General features: G+C 36.8%; 1 protein-coding gene across 1 annotated transcript in view; it reads right to left on the bottom strand.

Moving 5' to 3' along the window:
* The window catches only part of LOC146001751 (protein VAC14 homolog), a 97,404-nt gene that overhangs the window by 55,710 nt on the left and 21,744 nt on the right, over positions 1-19,950 (bottom strand). Inside the window, exons 4-8 of the mRNA XM_083139461.1 lie at positions 16,405-16,622; positions 11,067-11,187; positions 10,000-10,123; positions 6,879-7,150; positions 881-1,034 (exon numbers count right to left, since the gene is read on the bottom strand). Of these exons, the coding sequence (XP_082995587.1) occupies positions 881-1,034; positions 6,879-7,150; positions 10,000-10,123; positions 11,067-11,187; positions 16,405-16,622 (889 nt within the window). The remainder of the gene's footprint in view (positions 1-880; positions 1,035-6,878; positions 7,151-9,999; positions 10,124-11,066; positions 11,188-16,404; positions 16,623-19,950) is intronic.

Genomic DNA, 19,950 nt, shown 5'->3' with positions numbered 1-19,950 from the left:
GCGTGGTAGCCAGATGCTCTACCAACAGAGCTAAATTTATGGCTTTCATAATTTTTGGGTAAATGTTATTCACACTAATCTATGCATGGCTTTAACCTTTAACATATAGACAAATAAGCCATCGAATGTATAGTAGCTGTTTCACATCTTGTATTTCTGTAATTCTCTTTACTGTAGGAATATATCATGTGCATAACCTGCAACATTTAGACATAGTATGCAAACTACACTTAATTTCTTACACTATTATAAACAACTAAATAAAATACATATTTTACTTCTAATATGCCATGCTACTCTTATTAATACAATATTTGTATATAATAATTCTCTGAATATTAGTGAAAATGTTATTCACATGCAATGTTAATTGGACATTAGCCATTGTGTAGTGCTTCTGCTACTTATATCTGTTGAGGATTGAACGAACGACAAGACCTGTGATTTTTACTACAAATCCAGTGCACTAACCAATTCTCCCCCAGCCCCCCCCCCCCCCCCCGCTCACAAAACTCCATCCTTAGCGATGATTCAATAAAACAATATAACATAGTTATGTAAAGGTATTATAACATCCTAGATATTCAATAATCCATCTTCTACAGAGGTGACCATGTGGGGGGAGGGAAGGGGGAGTCCATATTGCATAAAGAGACTTTCCAATATTTCAAGTGACCTTGCAGTGTGAGAAACGTATCACAGTGCCATTGTTTAGCTAGCACGCACTACCACCATGGCTTTATCTTACCTCTTTAACAGTACCTCAAAACTTGCAGCATAGAAGTGTTGACATGTTGCAAAGGCATGCTCATTCGGTTCATTCTTGGCTCCCAAGTAGTACATATGGCATGTTTTAAAACTATTGTATTGTTACACTCACCAGGCTCCCCATCAGCAGCTGACATGGTCTTCTTTCCTGACTGAGAAGATATAATTTCAGCTAAAACTTCTAAGTCTTGTTGGACAACTTCATCTGAAGAATCAGATAAAGTTCGAAGAAGAACCGGAAACAATTCATCCACATGTCGAAACATCTGCATTTTGGGAAGAAAAAAAATAAATTAGAGATGTATATGCATAAAATTTACAATAATGTGATTAAAAATGGTACATATTACACTCAGAATCTGAATGATATACCCAGCTATTTAACCTTTTGTCTGTGTATCTAATTATTCTGAATTGTATGTGCAAAGTGAGGATAGTGTTTTTATTTTTTCTGTAAAAGTATGAAGAATTTTCAATTCTTTGTATTTATTGTGGAAGATGCATAATTCTAAGTTGTGGTCAGCATGATAAATTCATAAATAAGGCACAATACATAAGGACTTTTAAAATCTGTGCAGTTAACAGGATGTTTTGTTTCTTATTCAACCATGACAAATATCAGTACATAATGCTTAAAAACAAATTTTGATGGTATAATACACTAGCCAATTAATAGCTAAATTCATCACGATTTTTTTTCTATAGACCTGTCTCAAATGGCTAAGAACATAATAAGCATGTGTAAGAGTGAGATCTCACGCATATCAATGATCTCTGGAATTACCAAAGCTACAGAGATTAAACTTTGTGATTTTACAACTCATAGCAAACACAAGTTTAAAGAAGGTAAAGCATCTCCACTGTTTGGTTGAGCTGTTTATGGAAACAAAGAAGAAAAATAATAATTGATGCAAATTAAAATGAAAGTTGGCAAAACTGAAAGACCTATGAAGTATTAATATACGAGGTTTGGCTAGAAAAAAACCGGACTGATGCTATGAAATCTTTTATTCGGCATTTTGTACAACAGGATCTTTATCTCCTTCAAAGTACTCCCCTGCACGATCTGTACACCGCTCCATACGAATTTTCCATTGCTGGAAGCAGTGTAGCCAGTCATTTTCGGAGATCATGTTCATTACATCCGTCGCTTTTCTTTGCACAGCTTCTACTGTCTCAAATCTGGTTCCTTTTAGGGCGGACTTCACTCTGGGGAATAAAAAGAAGTCACAGGGAGCAAGGTCGGGTGAATACGGCAGATGTTCTAACACTGGGATGCCATATTTAGCCAAAAATGTCTTCACTGACAGGGCCATATGGACAGGAGCATTGTCTTGGTGCAGAATCCATGACTTCCGTTGCCACAAATCAGGTCGTCGTCTTCTTTCTTACTCGCTCGCTCACGAAGGGTTTTCAGCACATTAATGTAATGATGTTGGTTTACAGTTTGACAATCGGGTACCCAATGAACGTACACAATGCCTCGAATGTCGAAAAAGACAATCATCATGGCTTTGAATTTGGACTTGCTCATGCGAGCTTTCTTGTGACGTGGCGAACTCGGGGTCTTCCAATGCATTGATTGGCGCTTTGTGGCAGGGTCGTACGTGAAAAACACACGATTCATCACAGGTTATCACTCTCTCTAAGAATGTAGGGTCTGTTTCAATGTTCTTCAAAGTGTCCGTACAAATGTTCACTCGAGCTTCCTTCTGTTCCAATGTCAGGTTCCTTGGCACGAGTTTTGAACACACTTTACTGATGTTCAAATTCTCGTGTAAAATTTGTCGAACACTTTCTTTGTCTATTCCTGTGATTTCAGCAACTGCTCTAATGGTCAATCGACGATCTTTTCGAATCACATCACTCACTTTTTGAATGTTTGTTTCCATTTTCGACGTGCATGGTCGTCCTGAACGTGGGTTGTCTTGGATCATTTCCTGTCCTTCTTTAAACCGTTTAAACCACTCAAACACTTGTGTGCGTGATAAACACTCATCCCCGTACACAGATTTTAACATGTCGTACACTTCTGTTGCGGATTTCCCCAGTTTGTAAAGGAACTTCATATTGACACGCTGTTCCATTTTAATACTCAGCATTTTTCCGACGGAGCACAGACGCACGTTCCGCTTTGTCCAAGTGCCACAGTGAAACTGAGAGGCCTGCACCCAGGGCAATTAGTCATTCTGTAGGCAGGGTATGGTAGTATAGAATCATGCATTGCTCAACCTTCGCGCATTCGTTGTTTGCCAATAGCAACATCAATCCGGTTTTTTCCTAGCCAAACCTCTTATGTTATGGCAACCACGGACAACAGAAACGTACAGAGGACATTATAACAAACAACTTTTTTCAGTAACATTTTTGAGTTGGTGTCCCGTTTTGGCACTATGAACATTCGTGCATGCTGGCAACCCAACATAATATTTAACTGCATCTGTGATGTCTCTTCTTGTTGTGAAACGGAATGTGCCAGCATTTCAAGGAACATGCATATTCTGTGAAAAATGACATATTACCAAGCAAATAATATGTTAAAAAACGTAGCTAGTCCATTAGTCCAACAGGAAGAAAAACCAACATGATGGAAAACAAAAATAACACACACATATATAAAGTGAAAACTTAGGTAGAGGGGATAGAAGAGAACTCCTGGTTCAAGAGTGTCCAAGGGTGGAATGAGAAATTCCTGCCAGAGAACAGGGGGGGGGGGACCAACATACTTTTTTTGGTTACCAATTTTTCTTGCTCACCTAAAAATGGTTTATGTCAGATTTTGTCCCTTAGCCTACATTATACTAATTTGCTACTTAAAATTTCATCTTTAATCAGGTTTTTGCTTTTATTATTTTATTTTATTTAGTTTACATAAACTTTATTTTCTTTGGCTTGGGGGGCAGCCCTTTATAGTCATGCTTGAGAATGCTTAAAGACATGTACACACGGAAAGTGGGGGATCGGATGTTGTGGAAAATGTGGATAATAGAAGAAAAGTGGTGGAAAATGTATGTGACATTTTATTGCAATACAAATGAAATTTACGCATGATAAACAAAAGCTCAGTAAAATTACTGATAATTTTAAAAAATCCAGTATATTTACAAATAGCTTGTAATTTAATGGAAAATTCTGCCATTTTGTTAATATTTTCAGAAATAAAAATATAACATTTCTGTGTCCTGGTTTTGTAAAATAAATACCTAAATACACAGTTCCTTTTAAAGGGCAAAACCCATTGCAATCATTTGGTGAGGATGGCTCACGAAATAATCCCCCATTTTCTTTTTCAGATCTGAAATGAGAAATTACGTCATGTGTCAACAGCAGTTGCAGTAGCCATTGGAAAAGTTGCATGATGAGATGTGAAGCATAATTCATGATGCTTTCGCTAGGGGGCTAGAGTAGACAACATGGCATACAAAGGAAAACTTATGCCACAACAGCGATCAGCAACTGTGCTATTATTTGCTGAAACAAAAAAGCATTGTTGTGATTCAGAGGCGTTTTCATGCATATTTCCATACTCGGTGGGACCCCCTGTAAAAAAAACGACCCACAAACTGGACTAAAAGTTTTGAATGGAAGGACCAGTATTGGAATCGAAACGTGAACATCCCAAACCTGTGCATTCAGCTAAGAATAATGAAGCTATTTGAGTCGCTATGCATAGGAATCCCCTGCAAATAGGCTAGAAAAGCAGCAATACAACTAGGATTCTTAAAAATGATCTCCATATGTATCTGCACAAGATTACTGTGTTGCAAAGCTCACAAATGAACATGAACAGCAGAGAATGGTATTCGTTCATTGGGCTGAGGATAACAATGCAACACTGAACAACATTTGGTTTTCTGACAAAGCACACTTTCATTTGCATGGTGAGAAAAAGATTTTCAGAAAAAAGCCGCAATATTTAAAGGAATTCAGAAGACCTATGGTTCAAGCTTTCAGTGAAATTACAGAACTCACGTGCTGTAGGGTAATTGGTAACAATGGTGTTTGCTTGATTGAGGTTACCAATAAAAATGGTGGTCATATTGAGCATGTATTGCAGTAGTACATTTTCCCAAAGTGTAACCTTTTTCGTGATATATGTTTCATTTAAAGCTTCTTTATAATATGCATTGTAGTTTTTATCCACAAACAAAATGGGGGATCATTTCGTATGCCACCCTGTATATTAATTAGCTGTTTAAGGGCAGAAGATGTACAATGTATGTTTCCCCCCCCATTGTGCACAAATTGTAGATAAAATATGTATACGCTCAGTTTTATAGTGCTTGTGGAAACATGGTCATGTTTCTATGTCATTTGTCATTATTTTGCTGCAAACATTTGACATTTCAGTTCATAACTTGCCGCCGCATGGCAGCACAAATGCTATTTATTTTGTTATTTCTATGCTTGTCCATGTGGTGTAGGTGTTGTGCATTTTCGTATTTGGCACAATAGCTGCCAGAGGTTGTTCCCAGCAGACACTCTTTCAGGATAATATTCAGCATTTTATTTAAAGTTTGTACAGTACATAGTAACAGAATAATAAAAAAATAATAATAAATAAAAAAAATAGAGATTTTCAAATATTTTGGGGATGGCAACACTGACTTTTGAAGAAAATTACACAAAATTATTGAAGCTTTCCTGGAAGCGAATGATGAAGAGGTTTTCCCAGAATATCAGCCAGGTGATTTCCGGATAGGATTTCTAGCTTTCGAGAGCTAATGTTACTCTCATCAGTTTAAATGTTTATCCGGAAATCACCTGGCTGATATCCAGAGAAAATATCTCCATCAAGATTACATATATATATATATTATACATATTTTGAACAGTAGTATTTGGTATTCATACACACCATTTTAGGTATGAAAATGAACAAACAAAAATTTTTCAAAAATAGATCATTTCATTTTTTTGGGATGCAACAATACATACGCTTGAAGAAAATTATTTAGTTTTTGTAAGTTATGTTGTAAATGAGACCTGTATAGTATATAGTAGAGTGCTGCAGTAAGATGCTTTTGCTTGAATCCGGGAATCGTTACCCAAATTCATCAGGATTTGATATTTGAATCTTCCAAGATTCGGTTCTGCCTGTCCCTAGTATATGCCCACCAACAAATGACTACCGTCTTATCTGTCTAACCTTGGAACTCGGAGTATGACGTTTGGCATTGTCAGAAACTGACAGAACTTTCTTGGTTACCTTTATACTAACAGCATTTACAGCATTGGGAATGCATAATAGTGAAGTCATTAAGGCAAGATGAAATTGAGAGAAAACCATGTTTGGCTGCAAATTGTAAGTATTATTTTTCACAATTCTCTCACACAAAGAAAGAGTAGTTGAAGGGAAAATAGGTCCATAGCATGTACTGTACCAGATTTTTAAAATAGGGATGGTGTTTGCTTGCTTCCACTGGCGAGGAAATAACCTTTTCCAACACAAGGTGTCGTATTTCTTGTTTCTTTGCTTATTTACTTTGTAACAAACAAGTTATATAATAAATGGGGGAAAGGAAACCTTATACAGCTTGTCCCAAAATGATTATCAGAATTTCGGTCATTTAATTTCCCTTATATGTGGGGTACAAGGACAAAGCTTATGTGGGAGTAAATAACAACTCAACAAGTTTACATAGTGTACCTTATAAATGTTCAACGTGAGCACCTTTCGGGACACACCCATCCGGTAGTCCAATGCTTCTCTAAGCTTTTGTTCGACACACTTGGACATCCAGAACTCTTCCCTTCGCAGACACATCCAGTTCTTTGAAACTTATTAAACCATTGACAAATGTTGTTATCGGACGGAGGATCACTTCCAAATCGCAGTCGAAAAGCTCACTGAACTGAAATAGCAGAACCACACCTTGCAAATTCAATGACACATGGGAGTAGCCATCTTGTAATACACCTACGCCGCTGTGACTGATGGGAAACAAATGATAGTGTAGCAAACCTCCACAGCCGTTCTTATCGTACATGTACGATATAAATAATCACCTTCATCTGTTCCAATATACCAACTACTTGAAATCTCAATAATCATTTTGGGACATGCTATATTTATCAAAATTTAAATAATAGCTTAAAGCAGCTCTTACCTTGTTAGGTATCTTGATATGCAGATGGTAAATCCACCTCAAAACAGCCACTTTTGTTTGAACCGACGTATGCATAAGATGCTTTGTCAATACATCAACCACGGACGGTAAGTCTAACTCTGCAGGTTGGTTTTGAGCCTGCACAAGTTTATTCTCTGAAGTCTGGTCAGCTGTTTCCGTTGCTTCGGATCCTTCAGGTAAGTCCCTATCATCCTCCAAGGTGATGAGTTTCATCAGGCTAAAGTTTACAGCTTTAGATGTTTCCTTTATATCTGCCACGTGTTAAGGAAAGGACTACAGGTGGACAACAAACTTGCTAAATGCATAGCTTACATCAGGGGTGGAAACTAGTCAAGTGGTCCAAATTACTCATTTAACCTTTATCATACTGATTTAACCTGTACTCCCGTTGAATTTAATGCCTTTTCAAGTGCACGCTTTTCAAACTTGCAAAGTACTAGGGGAAAAAAATGTAGCTCAAGAACTAATTCTCGTAGAGAGATGAAATTGGTTTTGTTTTCTTTTGTAAAGACAGGGCTTTCAGCAGAGGTAAAATTTATAAATTGTGATTCAAACAAGTGTTCTCGGGTTAATACATAATAAATTCCTCGTCCAACATGCATATACATATATACAAATGAAGAATAAGGAGGCCTCGTTATCATGAATAGTTCGTAACATTCATCCATAATTTACATCTCAACAAATATGTATTACTCTGGTAAAGGCTACTAAGTCTGTTCTTGAAATATTTACCAGCGAGCCAGGTTAAGTTAGCTTCCAACGTTTTGAGTGCATACATTGCTCTCATCATCGGGGAATATAGAAATGGAGACCAGTGTAGGGTTAAATATATGACTGGATGGGGCGGAGTTTGGAGTCTGTCTTCCTATTGGTTTACCCTGGATCCCCAGCCATTGCACAATTTTTTATTGGCAATAAGAAAATGTTTCCTTCATTGTACAAAATTATGTAATGCAATAAAACAATCTTATTTTTATATAAAAAAAATAGTGTGTAGAAGATATTGAAATGCAAAACAAATGTCCTTATTTTAAGTTTGTCTTTGGTTTTTACTTAAAAAATATTAATAAGCTCTTTTGATTCTTAATAGTTTTCTGCACTTTATCGGCATTCTTTTCTTGTTTTCTTTTTCATTGTTTTCTCCACTTCTAGCATGAGCTGCACCCCACTGACTCCCACCATGGCATTTTCCTCAGCAGCTCATTTACTTAGAAATATTGCATTTTTTTTAGATTCACTATGGGAATCAAATTGCAGTTCATTATTTATAATTAATGAAGGCTAATTTAGCATCTCTGAACATTACATGTATGATAGTATGTTCCAAAAGTCAGTAAAAATTTGATTTTACGTTTTTTCAGGGAATCACATGAAATAACTTAAAGTGCGAGACAATTTTATAACATTTTGGACCATGAAGATGAATGTATAACAGGGGAAAATGTAAAACTGGGGAGCGTAAGATCTAGGTTCCACTGTATTATGTAACTACGTTGCTTGTCCAAAAATGGACCAGCCTGGCATTAGTGAAAATACATGTGGTCCATTTTTGCACAAACTTGGCATTTAAGGGTTAATGGATAAATCGTGTTCCCCATATGGCAGTCAGATGTTCTATTGACTGGACCACTATAGTCCCCCCCTTGTATATATGGCTGAAATTACATTTTAACATTAGAGACAACATATTTGATCTTGAGAAGAAGTTGAAAAGATGAACTGCAAAAGATGAATTCAATATACATGAGGAGCATACAGAAAGTAATGAGCAACATTTTTTGAAAAAAATCATCAATAATGCAAACGAAGTAAATCATCGCAAAACACAGACTTTCCTGAATGTGTTGAGGTGGTCTGAGGTCATTAGCTTCAATTGAGTGAGCACAGACAGTTGTTTCAAAATGGCTCATAGTGATGTTTCGTTTCGACAATGTGCTGTGATTGAATTCCTTGTTAAAGAGGAAATTCCTGCTGCTGAAATTCAAAATAGACTTCAGCCTGCATATGGAGATGTATGCATGCATGCTAGCAGTGTTAGAAGATGGGTAAAACATTGTGAAGATGTAAACACGACCATCAAAGATCAGTCTCGGAGCAGCTGCCCACGAACTGCCTCCACGAAATGCAACATGGAAAGATTTGTCAACATCATTAAAGACAACAGACGGGTCACTGTGGATACAATTGCAGCAATACTTGAGATAGGACACAGTGCAGTGCAGGAAATGCTTGCAAGGTTACGGTTACTGAAAAATTTGTTGCCGCTGGGTTCCACGTATACTGACAGCAGGCCACAAAGAGCAGCGAAAAAACCACCACTCAAGATCTTCTTCAGAGATATCGCAATGAAGGCGATGATTATTTATTGAGTATTGTGACCCATGATGAAAGCTGGTTCCATCATTATGAACCGGAAAAAAAGCAGCAGAGCATGGAATGGCACCATTTCAATTCGCCGGCAAAAAATAAAACAAAGACAGTGCCGTCTGCTGGCAAAGTTATGGGCAATGTCTTCTGGGATGCAGGAGCATACTGGTTGAATTTCTTGAACCTGGGGTAACCACAAATGCTCACCCTTATATACAAACACTTCACAAGCTCAGTCGTCCATTGCGGGATAAATGTCCTGGAAAGAAAATCATCCTTCAACATGATAATGCATGCCTGCACTCTTCTCAGTACACCAGGGAGGAAATTGGAAAAATGGGGAGAGAACTTCTGCCTCAGCCTCCCCAAAGTCGCAACATTGCATCCTTCGACTATCATCTGTTCCGTTTTGTGAAGGAACAATTACGACGCTAAAACTACCAGATGACGGAGGACATACAGTGTCTGGGAGCAGCTGGAACGGAGTTTTACCATAAGGGTATTTTCAAGCTTCCATTAAAGTGGGGAAAATGTCTGCAAAGAAATGGAGACTTTATTGAAAAGTAAAGAAAAGTCTGTAGATTATGATGTAGTATGTTTTCCTTTAATAAAAACAAAACTCAGTTTATGAAAAAATGTTACTAATTACTTTCAGTATGACCCCTCGTAAATATATTAATCATGCATAATCTTTCTTACATACTAAGCATACACTTTACTGCAAGGATACTTTTCCGTGATTCATCTTCATATGCTAGGCAGGGAAGGATGGCTATAAGAATACCTGAGGCAAAAGGCAACATCATTCTCCCAGACAGCTGGACAAATTCTTTAATCCACGTGATGGCAGTAAACTGGAAAAAAAGGGGGGATGATACTAGCAGAGTAACTGAATGCAGCAGAATGAAATATTTTTATATTAAGGGAAGTTGAAGTTTCATAACATGTGCTGGAAAACACATTATCTTACAGGTGATGGAACTAAATGAAAGCATAAATTGAACATATGAGGGCAGGTTGAAAAGTTTGTGGCCTACAAGGGTTTGAGTAAACCAGTACACAAATTAACACCATCATAATATATAAACCCAACATGCAAAATCATGTCCGGCTTCAAACTGAGGATGTCAGCCCAGATTCCAGACATTAGTAAATTTGAACAGTGTACCTTCATTAAGTACCTCTGCCTGAAGGGGCTCTCGCCGAAGGAAATCCACGACAACATTGGGGGAAAAGGCACAATTATATACCACTGTGAAGAAAAGGGCAGGGAATTTCAGATGTGGGTAATTTGGGCTGGCTGACCAATTTCTGTGACCACACCCGAGATGATTGACGTCATCCACAGGGTGATTCTTGACAATCACCGAATCTCACTCTGACGGATTAAGAAAGAACTGTACATCAGCCATGAACAGCTGTGGAAGGTTATTCATGAGGACTTGGGCATTAGAAAGGTTGCAGCAAAATGGATTCCAATAATTTTGAATTCCGATTAGAAGCCTGAACAGGTGGTGAAGTGCAAGGAAGTTTTGGTCCAATTTCAAGTAGATAGCTCCAGTTTTGTGCGACGACTGGTAACGGTGGACGAAACGTGGTTGTATTGTTGAAATCCCATGACAAAACAGCTGTCAGCAGAATGGCACCACAGCAGTTCCCCATGCCCAAAGAAGATCAGGGTACAGCGGGAGGTCACCAAGGAAGATGGCCTTTCTCACTGAAGAATACTACCTTCAAAAAGAAATAATTTATTTTACAGTGGACCTTTGAATGCAACTTATACCTAATCCCACATACCTGCAGCAATTCGTCTGAAGCTTGAGAGTGAACAATCAGAATATTGATCATTCCAGCAAAATCCACTCTAGAAGGGTCATGCTTAATACTTCGTAAAAACTCTCCAAGAACTGTGTCACACCTACAATAAATGGTAACATTTATAAAATAACACAGAATTATGACTTTAGTATCATGAAATGATTACATGATAGATTATTTAAATTTATGGATAAAGACATTTCTATTAAGTAAGGTGATATATAGTTCACCTATAGCTCTATGATACATGAGCACTTTGAAGTTCTCAACTTCAAACAGAAACAAAAGTAAAAATCATTAAAAAGGGTAAAATCTAATGCCACATGTTGTTAATATAGTAAAAATGTGGAAGGACTATTTGTCTACACATGTACATTTGAAGTCTTCAAATTTTCAAACTCACCTGGGTTCTTCATCGGGCCAGACGAAAGGATAAAATATATTACCGTTGAGGACGTATGGTCGATAGTTCAACTAGCATTGCATGGCAGCATATAATGTGCCATTTCTTGAAAACTACACATGATATTTCAGTTTTGTCTTTTTTTTTAATCTTTAGTATACATATGAAGGATGACATACTCGAATTGCAGAACAATATATCCATTTAGAAATTTTCAGCGAAAAATGCAGGCTTCACCAGGACTCGAATCCGGGTCTCTGGCATACCGTGCCATTGCTCTAACCACTGAGCTACCAAGCCGGCCTGGTCTTACCTGATTTTTTGATATCGCTGTTTTAACTGCGTGGAATCGTCTCCGCCAGTGCTACCGCAACGGGATCTGTTGCCTTTGAAACACAGTAGACGTTGACGCTGCCTCTTTCCTCCCAGCGTAGATGTTAATTATTGTAGATTAGGCACACACAGGAGATGTACTACATAGAAATTTTCAGCGAGAAATGCAGGCTTCGACCAGGACTCGAACCCAGGTCTCTGGCATACCGTGCCATTGCTCTAACAACTGAGCTACCGAGCCGGCGGTCTTGCCTAATTTTTCGCTATTGCTGTTTTACCTGAGTGGAATCGTCTCTGCAAGTGCAGTTTGAAAAAGTAATTTCAATTATAAAGAGAGGTTCTTATTATTACATAAGATGAATTATATTAAATTAGATTATATATATTATTTGTTACTATGGGCTAAATTGAAGATAAAAGGCTGTAACTTCTCAACCACTGCATTTTTTTTTTGAGAAAATTAAATTCTAAATGTACGAATGAGTGAAAAGCAACATTTTAAGTAACATCCAACAATTAAGGTTCCAGGGAGGAAGCAGGGGCAAAGGTCTGAAGTTAGAAATGTTCAGAGGAAGCAGGGGCAAAGGTCTGAAGTTAGAAATGTTCAGTAATTACGCAAATTTTCCGAACCCCATAACTTACACTTTTTTTTCAAAGCTGCAGCACCGGTCACATATCTTCATGGAGTGGTCTTTGTTGTTCTTCCCTCCAAATATGGTCCATCCAGCATCTACAGGGCCAAAGCTAGTTGCGAAATTCGGACATTGTCCTGAAGCTGGCAACACTTCTGCTTTATATGTTGTTATTTTTTACTCAAGAAATATTAGTCTGATTTAAACGAAACTTTGCATGGTTGTAGGAATATACCATCGCTACATACTACATTTTTTCTTTCACTTCAATTTTTTTTTTTAAAAAAAATCATCTTTCTTCTTCTTCTTCCTCCTTTAACACTAATTATTGGGAGGCACAATGTATAAAGAAACAAAGCCTATTTCATCTCTCTAAGATAATTAGTTCTCAAGTTAACGTTTTTTTCTTTGTACTTTGCGGCAAGTTTGAAAAGCACTGCTTGAAAAGACACCGGCTAAAATTGGAATACACGCACATGAGGCTCTGGCCTCTAAAGGTTAAGATTACTTTTCTTCATGTGTATTTAAGATCAATGGTCTCATTGAAAGAAAAAAACACTTTTCAAAAGGTCTCCATTGATACGCACCCACTTAATTTATCAATTTCAGTGTTTAATATGTTAAATGTCCATGACGTCATAATTTGTTTTGTTCAATTTGGTAGTCTGTAACAATGGTTATGGACTAATCTTAAGACATTTGAGTGCGGGTTACTAGGTGAGATATATTATGAATTCTGATGGTTGATGTAAGTGATTTTCAAAAGTGAATATGTTAATTTGTGTACTCGAAGAACAATTTTGATCTTAATACAGTTTTCTTTGTAACAAGATATTTTATTTCGAGTGCAAGTGTGGGATATTAACATCAACTGACATTTAAAGGTATTTTAGTGTGTGAGCGTTAGTAAACTTTACGTAAACACACCCGTAACTGTTTCCCACATACTGAGGGCCTCATAATAGGCTGGTACGTTTCATGTTTGCCGGAAAGGATTAATAGTAAGTAGATCCACTGAGTATACAGGTAAACCGGGAACGTAACACCATTTGTAGCTACTTCTCATAAATAAGAAAAATTCACAATAGCAGCTCAATCCTTCTGGATGGGGCAGAGTGAAGCTGGTATAGTAGGGAGGTGTGTAGGTAGAGTTCAATTTGAGTGATCAACCTTCTCCCCACCCCACCTCACCTCACCTTTTGTTCAGTGTCCTGACTTCCCGATCAACAAACTGACTTGAAATATTCGTAACCACAAAATGTAATGTCTTTACCTGTTTGTACTGATGCATATGCAGTCTCTTCCTCATTGTAAGACTCCATAAAGTATGATTTCAACAATGAAGTTTCATCTTAAATTAATGAACAAATTATTACCTAATATTTTTGGACATGGTCATTTTTTACTTGTATTTATTTTATTACTGTGTGCATTATAAAGGATAAGAGTGGCCTAGTGCGAAACATGCAGTCTCTCTGATGGTGTAGTGGCAATCCTGTCACCTTGTAGTCAAGGGGGAGCCAGGTTTGATCCCTGGTGGAGGCATACTGCAGTGGTCCAGATTCAAATTTAAATTGATAGATCTTTTGTACATGTATGTGCAAAAAATTCAAGCATGTCAAATGTATAAATGCAATCATACATGGGGTTATCAGATGGAGTTTTGTGTGCCTTCACTGATAATCCACATGTAACTGCAGCAACAAATCTGGATTTCCAATCTAGAAAGCCAGATAACAATGTTGGGGGACTTCCGTGTTGAACATGTGCCATCCAAGCCACTTGCCATGCCTTATCCCTCAAAAGACTGTTGCACCATGGAACAGGGCCATAGCGAAGGGAGCTAACCACAATCCCGCCTAGGAAGCCAAACAATCTAGCTGCCACCGAGTCTGCAGTTGTGAACACTACAAACCACTTTGCAGATTTGCAACCTCAAAACAGTCATTGTATTGTAAGTCATAGTGGTGGCTTTGATTTTGAAAAGTGAAAAATGTTGTCAAATAAATACTTTTCACATCGAAAAATGAAAGCAATTTTTTATGTTGAAAATCTGGCACCGGTAGAGAAAGCTGTTTATCATGTGTTGAAAACAGGAGATTTTATAGTTATACTTTAAAAACAAAACAAAAAAAGTTTTCATTTAAAATCAAAAACTGATAATCATTTTCCATAACCAAAAAACCCAATTCCACTTTTTTTTCTTCTTCAGAACGGTTTTTGGTTTTCTAAAACACCTCTTTTGACAGCACTAATGTGTACTGGTCCACCCATGATCTTAACATTCAAAGGTTATATGTTCAATTCAAGTCCCATGTACGGAATAGGTGGTTGATTGCTTATTTTCCATCTACTTCATCTGTTAATCATTCATTCTCATTATTGTGATTAATCTAAAGTGGCAGAAAAGAAACATTAAAGAATCAAATACACATTCCACTTTTACCAGTCCACTTTTACCAGTAAGCTCCAAAATCCATCACCTCTGTCCGGGACAGTGACATGAAAGTTATAGCATAGTAAGACATGTTGAATGTACGATCTTTCTTTATTTGTTCACATAAAACTAGCTTAGCCTTACTTTTCTACAATTTATAGAAAAGTTATTGAAAACTGTAGTTTAACCAATGACCAATCTGTGATAATGTAATACCAATTGACTAATCAAGCCACACCAACCTCTCACCACAATTTCCGCAACTCTAATAACTGTATAAATTGTGCTGAGAGCTATTTAATATAGCTAATTTGCACTACTGTTGGATTAAAAATTATGGATACCTGAGTTTGGACTATAATTAAAAATTAACTACATAAAAACAAATTACATCAAAATTTAGCTTAATCAATTCTCCGTTAAACAATGGTAATCAATTTTTTTCGAGTATGCCTTCAATTTTTTATCATCGTGAGAACAAAAAAAAAGTGCTTTTTGTGGTTTCCAAATGACTGCTCTCTTCCAAATTCTATAAATAAAAAAACTTGTGTTCCGATCATTATTAAATGTAAATACAGTACAGGCAGAGAGAGATTTTAAACAAAATTCTTAGTTTTCAATTTTTTTAAATTGGCCAAAAAAGGCTTGTATCAATTTTGTGAAATATTTTTTCTTAGTATTGGGTAGTCCTACAAATAACATCTTGGTCTTGTTTTGAAGCTCTTTTGCAGCTGTTTTTAAAACACATTATCATTTTCAATTCACATTGCGAAACTGATTTTATACAGATTTTTATTCAACGGAGTAGAGATGTCTTCATGTGGCGACACAGCTCCCAGTTTCCACGGTTTAGAGGACATCACAGTAATGACTGAACATGTTTATTTGTAGGACTACCCAAAACTAAGAAATTTTTTTTTTACAAAATTGGTAAGAGCCTTTTGTGGCAGATTTAAAAACATTTGAAAACTAAGAATTGTGTTTAAAATCTTTCTATCTGTACTGTATTTAAATTTCATCATGATCGGACAAGTTTTTTTATTTATAGAATTTAAAAGAGAGCAGTCATTTGGAAAACACCACAAAACGGCATTTTTTTTGTTTTCACAATGATAAAAAATAGAAGGTATGCTAGAAAAAAATGGTTACCATAGCTTAACAGAGAATTGAATAACCTAAAATTTGATGAAACTCATTTTTACGTAGGCCTACTAGTTAAATTATTAGAGTCCAAACTTGCATATCCATAATTTTTATTTCGACAGTAGTTTTGTTTCTATTATTGATATTATATGTATACAAGTTTTGTTGACATCATTATTTACAACAATATTAGTTTTACCAGTATGCAATATGCAGAAGAAAATTTTCAAATTTCTCATAAAAATCCTTAATTCAATTTAGTTTTTTCTGAATAACCACTTATTTTTATTTACTTATTGAAATATTTATAATTGAAATATATTATTTTCCTCCCTCTTCAAACCATACACAACACTAGCTCTAACTTACATTTTCTTTATTTCCATTGTAGGATCTTCTAATATATGAAAAAGCCCATCTAAAATTTCTGGTAAATACAGGATCATGTCTATGTCAGGAACTGCATCAAGGACTGATATCCAGGAAATAATGAACTGCCGAGCAAAGGTGTTCTTCGTAAGAATCCTCTCTCGAAGCAAAGGCATGAAAGCTACTAAATTAAAGGAAGCACTCTCGGTAACTATGTCCTGAAAAGATAAGAAAAAGGCACAAACATATTAATTAGTCTAACTTAATAGCAACAGACATATTCATTGCAGTAAATCTTGATTACATGTTCCTGTATTTTGTGTTCACATATCCAGACCTCAGTAAGACACTAAGTTCTGATCTTACATTTGAACTAATGCCTCACTTAATATGGTTTCTCAAGCTGTGCCAATGCCATAAACTATCCAGAAGTCTGTTTTGTTGACAGTTAAAATTCCAAATAAATTATGCTCTAAAAATAATTAACAATCAGTTTGCAGCTGGCAAAGCTTTAAATAAATTGTTATCACTTTCTTGTTATTTAATATGCAGTCAGGAAATGTAAAACATATACACTATGTGTCTAAAACGTTCGGTGAATGGTATAAAAAAAACAAAGAAAACAAAAGATGCAAACACATGTGTATCGTATCCATGCAAATGCCCAATTCCTCCACCATCAATTGCAGAGTCTGTCGCTGATCTCATGCCAGAATGTGTCACACTCGCTTGATCACATCTTGGGTTCTGCTTGTCGATACCAACCTGAACGTGGCTCATCCTCCGTAGTTTCCTTCCCGTCGCAAAAGCATTTGAACCAGACGCGAACACAATTTCTGCTCACGACTTCCATCCCGTATACTTTAACCAAAATTTCATGTGTCTCCGTCACAATTTTCGCCAATTTGTGGCAGAACTTGACGTTCACTCATTCCTCCGAATGGGCACATGTACTCCACGCTATGCGACCCTTCTCGACATGTCTCTGGATAGCCATGTGAATGTGCGTGCACCTGGCTCATGTTGCTGATGATATAATGGACATTTTACAGAACTTTTTAGACACAGGGTGTAGATATAGCTTGGAATAAACCTTTACTTTCGTCCCAGGCTGAAAGCACAGTTTCAACTATATCTTCACGTAACACATCATACATAGTAACATTGTATTTTTTGTTACTTGGTGTAGCTTTCTGGCACTTTGGGTAATTACAATGATCAGATAAATGATAAGATTTCTTTGAACACTTGAATGCAAGATTTGTTGAAACTTCTGGCTCTTAAAGTGTCTTGCCAAAATTAGAGTGATCACATGATTTTTCTCTCCATCTAGCCTCAGAGGATTCTATATTCCTGACTACAACAAAAGGGAGTCTCACTCCTGACACTGTTGTCAGATGATAGAAATTATCAACAGCAGGAACTTTCCTGAAAACTGAAATTAAGACCATAAGTGCAGATACTAAAATTTTCTGAATAATTTGCTTAGAAGTAAAATTATGTTTTTCACAGCAAGAGTGAGTTTTTTCAACTTAGTCTGTAATTTGCCACAAGCTTTTTTTTGTAAAAAAAAATAAAAGAGGTTAGTAGTCAGTTGCTTTTTTAAATATATATTTTAGTAATTATACAGCATGCTACGAATCCAGGAGTTCCTGGTTCGAATCCCAGCCTGAACATGGGTGTTCTTTGTGAGTGTCGCTTCATAAATTTCATCATACGATCACTCATTCTCATCATTGCGATCAGCCAAAAGTGGCAGAAATGTGACACTAACAAGGGAGGTTATCTAAGTGTCTCCCTCCGATTTCCATGAAACTTGGCAGGTGTATACAGGGGCCCAAAGGAAGAAATACATGTTTTTTTGTTTCAGCCAAAAATCTGTTTTAGGGGTACAAAAATCCCCCTCAAATGTTAAGATGAGGACAAATTGAAGTGAGGATTTTGCCCCCTAAAACAGGTTTTTTTAGCTGAAACACAAAAACATGCATTTCTTCCTTTGGGTCCCTCTATACACCTGCCAAGTTTCATGGAAATCTGAGGAGGACACTTAAATAAACTCCATTGTAAGTAAAAAAAAGAAAAAGTAAGGAAAAAAGGTAAAGGTACCTCTGTGCATGTGCACACATGCCATGAAGGCACATGGGGTGATGTGGAGGTAGAGCTCCACATATTCTCGATCTCCCATATAGTTGGGATGATGAGATCAGCATGACATCCGGCCACCTTTACTCCCAAGGGTTTCCCACAGGTACCCATTGATTTGAGGCTGGGTGTGCCCCAGAGCCACTTTATGCAGGGACAAGGCTGGAAAAATTCCGACCTTAGATCACCCACTCCAGGAATCTAACCCGGGCAGTCAGATGCTCTACCAACTGAGCTACCGCGGTTTCCTCCTTCTCTTTCTTTTTATTCTTTTCATGGCTGCAGTATGCAGTTGTTTTCATTTTAGTTTTCTCAGTTTTGGGGGATACAGGATGACTTACTTCTCAGTGAAATCCAAATGAATGATGAAGGCTGCTGAAGAAAACAACAGAAACAATGCACAGAACAAAAACAGCCTGATAAAAAATGGGCACTAAAATTGGTCCTGAGTTTTCAATTCCTTCTTGGCATCATCTATGATTCCAAATAGTGATTGCAGATAATACCTGGCATTATCAGAGTTAACATGGCTCAACTTGTGATATGAGTAGTGGGAATTACAGTGCTGCATCGAGGCCTTTTTGCTCGATCGTCTAATAGTTCGCACGGATGACGTTAGATGGCTTACAGAATAGAATGTTTCTTCGCTCGAGCGAATAACACTCGAACATTCAAACGATCGGTATACGCTCCAAGCCCAGTAGTTCACGTGTAACCGTAATTTCTCTGTCGTAGTGGGCCTTCTAATATGGATCTTGAAGTGAAAGACACAGTGAAATTGAAACTGAAGTGAACATAGTCATCATCTCAATGTTAAAATGTAATTTAGTCTATCTTACCAATACATAGATAGCAATATATGAAAATGAATAGATGATTATGGACTGAAACTACCAGGACGAATATTTACACATATATTTCTACGATTATTGTCCCATTGAAATGATATTTGATATTCTATATATTCAAGGTAATCACGCTCGAGCGTGGGAAATTTTGATCGTTTATTTTGGAGCGAAAGTGGTCCAATGCAGTACTCTAGTGGCGATAGCAATGGTTAAAGGTAGGGATGTGACGAAGCTGAAAATTTGCCGATGCCGATGTACTCACCGATTATTTTTGGAACCGATACCGATGCCGATATTTAACCGATTCCGATACATAAGACTATTTAACGAAAATGGAATGTTATTTTGAGAATGACAAAAATAAATTTCCTTTAAACACTTATATTTGCACATTATACACATACATATGTATTTTCAGAGATTTAGCATTAGTACAAAAGCAGTTCTTATTAGTCAAAGGACTTCCTGTTCTTAGTAATGGAAGTTCAATTCTGTAAGATTCAACTTTAAAAACATGATTTTTGCAGCACTTCTAGTGTTGGGAAAAATTGAACAT

Source organism: Lepisma saccharinum, chromosome 17 (genome assembly GCF_977018435.1).
Source record: "Lepisma saccharinum chromosome 17, izLepSacc3.1, whole genome shotgun sequence".
Lineage (NCBI taxonomy): Eukaryota > Metazoa > Arthropoda > Insecta > Zygentoma > Lepismatidae > Lepisma > Lepisma saccharinum.
The sequence above is the reverse complement of the archived record's forward strand: the minus strand, read 5'-3'. Positions and strand labels throughout refer to the sequence as shown.